Source organism: Pristiophorus japonicus, chromosome 4 (assembly GCF_044704955.1).
Source record: "Pristiophorus japonicus isolate sPriJap1 chromosome 4, sPriJap1.hap1, whole genome shotgun sequence".
NCBI lineage: Eukaryota > Metazoa > Chordata > Chondrichthyes > Pristiophoridae > Pristiophorus > Pristiophorus japonicus.
In genome coordinates this window covers 117,105,182-117,111,181 of record NC_091980.1, presented here as the reverse complement: position 1 = coordinate 117,111,181, position 6,000 = coordinate 117,105,182, and the positions used below count along the sequence as shown (strand labels likewise).

At 43.7% G+C, this 6,000-nt stretch overlaps 1 protein-coding gene across 1 annotated transcript in view; it reads left to right on the top strand.

The window, feature by feature from the left end:
* Nucleotides 1-787: 787 nt before the first annotated feature.
* Nucleotides 788-6,000, top strand: part of pfdn1 (prefoldin subunit 1) — a 121,504-nt gene continuing 116,291 nt past the window's right edge. The window contains exon 1 of the mRNA XM_070877294.1: nt 788-878. Within this exon, the coding sequence (XP_070733395.1) occupies nt 846-878 (33 nt within the window). The 5' untranslated portion in view covers nt 788-845. The remainder of the gene's footprint in view (nt 879-6,000) is intronic.

Sequence of the window (6,000 nt, the reverse complement as noted above, 5' to 3'; positions counted from 1 at the left end):
GCAATATTGTGTGGTATTGGTGGTGACTAGGATTGGGGTTTGAAGCTCAGTTGTGTTAAGTAGAACATTGAGGTTGCAGACTGTCTGGTGCAGCCTAAGCAAGGGACAAAGATGGAATCAGTAGCAAAGTTAAGGTTTTCTTGGTGAGGGCCAAATATGCTGGCTTCAGTCTTTCCAGTAATTAATTGGAAGAAATGTTGGCTCAGTCATGCCTTCAGCTTCGACATACAATCTTGCAGCACAAAATAATTCTGGAATTGAAAGAAGTGGTAACGATGTTAGAACTGGGGGTTCAATAGCATACATATGGAAACCAATCCCATTTACTTCACCAGAGTGGCACATTCAACAAGTTGTATTTTATATAGCGCCTTTAATTTAATAAAATGTCCAAATGCACTTCACATGAGTATAAGACAAAAAAATGAGTGGCCCATTCTTTATAGGTAAGCCTAAACAGTAAGTGTGAACAGGCTATTCAACTGTAGGGACCTCACAATTGAGCTTGTCCCTGTCTCAAACCTGACACCCACACCTAGGGGCCACTAGATTACTTACTTTTCTCCCCTCCCGAGCTCAGAGGCTCTGAAGATAATTGTGGGGGCACGACCACAACCTCAGTTGAAGCACCCTACTTAGTCCAGACTAGTAACTGAACATGGGAACTTTCCTACTTCAAGCGTATTTGTGTGTTGACGTTGACGAGAAATGAATAAACACCACAATAAAGGCTTTAACCAACCCCCTATTGTCAATATTGAGCTATTGTGCTGCTGCCTCTGGAAGTGTTTGGCTTGAAGGGCATTGGGGAAGGTGCGAGCTGCGCATGCTCACGCCCTCTGAACATGGCTGCCCCCGTGGACCTGGAGCTGAAGAAGGTACAGAGAGGCTGTGGAGGCTCAGAGCTTCGCGCTTTTGTGCTTTTTTGATGATTGATCGCCAGCTTTAAGTTTCCAAGAGTAGAAAGCACGAGTCAGGGAGCGTTTTATTATTGTTCCGTGTTCGGCAGGCATTAAAAGCTCGTAGGCGATGCAGGCCCGGCGACAGTGAGCACCTCCTCACGTTGTGGAATTGAAATACTATAATGTGTGTGTATGATAAATACACAGCAGCAATGGCATTTCCAATATCCCAGGAATGAGATGTTTATAAGAGTTTACGTATACAAGGTTCTGCCACGTTCTGGCAAAAGTATAATTCAGTTCCGGGGGTGGGGTGGGAGAGTAGAACCTGTTGTTGAAAAATAAACTTAATTTCTAAGGCAAAGCGTGGCTGTTGACAAAACGTTTTTTTTCCCTACATGTAAATATTATTTAAAAACAAAATGCTGGAAGTGCACAGCAGGTCTGAAAGAGAAATATAGTTCATCATTTTGGGTGGCACCCTTCACAAGTTCTTACATAGAAACATAGAAAATAGGTGCAGGAGTAGGCCATTCGGCCCTTCGAGCCTGTATCACCATTCAATAAGACCATGGCTGATCATTCCCTCAGTACCCCTTTCCTGCTTTCTCTCCATACCCCTTGATTCCCTTAGCCGTAAGGGCCATATCTAACTCCCTCTTGAATATATCCAATGAATATTGTAATTTTAAATGCTGATTGACCACTTGTTATTCACAGTTTTTCTTTCTGCATTCACTATTTCTCCATCTCCTGGATTAAGGGAAGATATTAATTGTGGTATTTTTTTCATTGATATTTATCTCATGCTTGTAATGTTCATTAGGTTTTTAAAATCATAAGAAACTGATAACTAAGCTTGAAGCCCATGGAATTGAAGGTAAATTATTGACCTGGTTAGGAAATTGGCTGAGCGGCAGGAGAGGGAGAGTAAGGAAAATGGGCAGGTACATTGACAGGATGTGACTAATGGTGTCCAGCAGGAATCTGTGTTGGGGCCTCAACTACTTACAGTATTTATTAACGACTTAGATGAAGGCACAGAAAGCTACATATCCAAATTTACCGATGACATAAAGATAGAACATAACATATATAGGAACAGGAGTAGGCCATACGGCCCCTCGTGCCTGCTCTGCCATTCAATAAGATCATATCTGATCATGGACTTAGATCCATTTCGATGCCTGCTCCCCATAACCCCTTATCCCCTTATCGTTAAGAAACTATCTCTTTCTGTCTTAAATTTATTCAATATCTCAGCTTCCACAGCTCTCTGAGGCAGCGAATTCCACAGTTTTACAACCCTCAGAGAAGAAATTTCTCCTCATCGCTGTTTTAAATGGGCAGCCCCTCATTCTAAGATCATGCCCTTTAGCTCTATCCCATCAGCGGAAATATCCTCTCTGCACCCACCTTGTCAAGCCCCCTCATAATCTTACATGTTTCAATAAGATCACCTCTCATTCCTCTGAATCCCAATGAGTAGAGGCCCAACCTACTCAACCTTTCCTCATAAGTCAACCTCCTCATCCCAGGAATCAACCTAGTGAACCTCTGAACTGCTTCCAAAGCAAATATATAATTTTGGAAATATGGAAACCAAAACTGCACGCAGTATTCCAGGTGTGGCCTCACCAAAACCTTGTATAGCTGTAGCAAGACTTCCCTGCTTTTATACTCAATCCTCTTTGCAATAAGGGCCAAGATACCATTGGCCTTCCTGATCACTTGCTGTACCTGCATACTATCCTTTTGTGTTTCATGCTCAAGTACCCCCAGGTCCCACTGTACTGCGGCACTTTGCAATCTTTCTCCATTTAAATAATAACTTGCTCTTTGATTTTTTTTTCTGCCAAAGTGCATGACCTTACTTTCCAACATTATACTCCATCTGCCAAATTTTTGCCCACTCACTTAGCCTGTCTATGTCCTTTTGTAGATTTTTTGTGTCCTCACACATTGCTCTTCCTTCCATCTTTGTATCATCAGCAAACTTGGCTATGTTACATTTAGTCCCCTCTTCCAAGTTGTTAATATAGATTGTAAATAGTTGGTATCCCTGCACTGATCTCTGCGGCACTAGTTACTGGTTGCCAACCAAAGATTGAACTATTTATCCTGACTCTGTTCTCTGTCCTCTATCCATGCTAATATATTACCCCCAACCCCGTGAACTTTTATCTTGTGCAGTAACCTTTTATGTATAGGCGGCATTGTAGACGGTACAGATGAAAGCATAAAATGACAAAGGGATATCGATAGATTAAGTGAATGGGCAAAACTGTGGCAATTGGATTTCAATGTAGGCAAATGTGAGGTCATTCACTTTGGACCTAAAAAGGATAGAGCAGGGTACTTTATAAATGGTGAAAAGTTAAAAACAGTGGAGATCCAAAGAGACTTGGTGCGGTGGGGGCTACATAGATCATTAAAATGTCCTGAACAGGTACAGAAAATAATCAAAAAGGCTAATGGAATGCTGGTCTTTATATCTAGAATACTAGATTACAAGGGGGTAGAAGTTGTGCTGCAGCTATACAAAGCCTTGGTTAGACAATGCCTGGAGTACTGTGAGCAGTTCTGGGCACCACATCTTTGGAAGGACATATTGCCTTTGGAGGGATCAGATAGGGTGGATAGCGAGAAACTATTTCTACTAGCTGGGGAGTCTAGGACTAGGAGGCATAGTCTAAAAAGTAGAGCCAGACCTTTCAGGAGTGAAATTAGGAAACGCTTCTATGCACACAGAGTGGTAGAAGTTTGGAACTCGCTTCCCCAAATGACAATTGATGCTAGATCAAGCTTTAATTTTAAATCTGAGATTGATAGATTTTTGCTAACCAAAGGCATTAAGGGATATGGGGCAATGGTGGATACATGGAGTTTGGTCACAGATCAGCCATGATGTCATTGAATGGCGGAACAGGCTCGAGGCGCTAAATGACCCACTTCTGTTCCTATGTTCCTGTATATTCCTAAATAACCCACTTCTAAAGACGCAATTCAACGAGCTTGGTCCTGGGAGGATCATGTAATAGCAACAAATTACATGACTTTAAAAAAAAAAATATCTATTCTCAAGATGTGGGTGGCGCTGACAAGGCTGCTTTTATTGCCCATTCCTGAGTTGCCTTGAGAAGGTGGTAGGCTTTCCCCTTGAATTGCTGCAGTCCAATGGTGCTGGTGCATCCACAATGGTGCTAGATAGGGAATGCCAGGATATTAACCCAGTGGTCCTGGCACATGGTACTGGGGGTAATATACTGACGTGGATAGAGAACTGGAGACAGACAGGAAGCAGAGAGTCGGGATAAACGGGTCCTTTTCAGAATGGCAGGCAGTGACTAGTGGAGTGCCGCAGGGCTCAGTACTGGGACCCCAGCTCTTTACAATATACATCAATGATTTTAGATGAAGGAATTGAGTGTAATATCTCCAAGTTTGCAGATGACACTAAACTGGGTGGCGGTGTGAGCTGTGAGGGGGATGCTAAGAGGCTGCAGAGTGACTTGGACAGGTTAGGTGAGTGGACAAGTGCATGGCAAATGCAGTATAATGTGGATAAATGTGAGGTTATCCACTTTGGGGGCAAAAACGCGAAGACAGAATATTATCTGAATGGCGGCAGATTCGGAAAAGCGGAGGTGCAATGAGACCTGGGTGTCATGGTTCATCAGTCATTGAAAGTTGGCATGCAGGTACAGCAGGCGGTGAAAAAGGCAAATGGTATGTTGGTCTTCATAGCTAGGGGATTTGAGTATAGGAGCAGTAGGTCTTACTGCAGTTGTACAGGGCCTTGGTGAGGCCTCACCTGGAATATTGTATTCAGTTTTGGTCTCCTAATCTGAAGAAGGACGTTCTTGCTATTGAGGGAGTGCAGCGAAGGTTCACCAGACTGATTCCAGGAATGGCTGGACTGACATATGAGTAGAGACTGGATCAACTGGGCCTTTATACACTGGAGTTTAGAAGGATGAGAGGGGTCTCATAGAAACATATAAGATTCTGATGGGCGGGACAGGTTAGATGCGGGTAGAATGTTCCCGATGTTGGGGAAGTCCAGAACCAGGGGACACAGTCTTAGGATAAGGGGTAGGCCATTCAGGACTGAGATGAGGAGAAACTTCTTCACTCAGAGAGTTGTTAACCTGTGGAATTCCCTACTGCAGAGAGTTGTTGATGCCAGTTCATTGGATATATTCAAGAGGGAGTTAGATATGGCCCTTACGGCTAAGGGAATCAAGGGGTATGGAGAGAAAGCAGGAAAGGGGTACTGAGAGAATGATCAGCCATGATATTGAATGGTGGTGCAGGCTCGAAGGGCCGAATGGCCTACTCCTGCACCTATTTTCTATGTTTCTATGTTTCTGTGATCATGAAAGAACAGTGATATCTACTGAAATTAGGATAGTGTGTGACTTGGAGGGGAATTTGGATGCAATGGGTTGAGAACCAGAGGAGACAGATTTAAGGTGATTGGCAGAGGAACCAAAAGGTGACACGAGGAAAATCTTTTTTACGCAGCGAGTGATTTGGATCTGGATTGCACTGTCCTGAGAGGGTGGAGGAGGCAGATTCAGTCGTGGCTTTCAAAAGGGAATTGGATAAATACCTGAAGGAAAAAGAATTGCAGGGCTACGAGGAAAGGGCAGGCGAGTAGGGCTAGCTGTGAAGTGCTGGTGCAGAGAGCTGACACGGGCTCGTTGGGCCAATTGGCCTCCTGTGCTGTAACCACTCTATGATTCTATGGTGTTCCCATTACTGCGTTTGCCCCTCTTGGTGGTAGAGGTTGCAGACGAGGGAGGTGCTGTCAAAGTAACCATGGCAAGTTGCTGCAGTGCATTGTGAAGATTGTATGTACTGAAGCCACAGAGTGCCGGTGATGGACAGGGTGGATATTAACTTCAATGGCAGAGGACCCTTTAAGCAAACTGTAGCATACAGAGTAATTTAAGATACAGTTAGGTGATGTAGAGGTAAAATAAACAGTATAGCCTGGATTTTGTGGTCAGAATGATGGTGTACTCTTGAGTACAGAGGCCGTCATACTGCCTTTGAAATGGACTGCAAGTTCGAGATTTGTGGATGCGCTAAA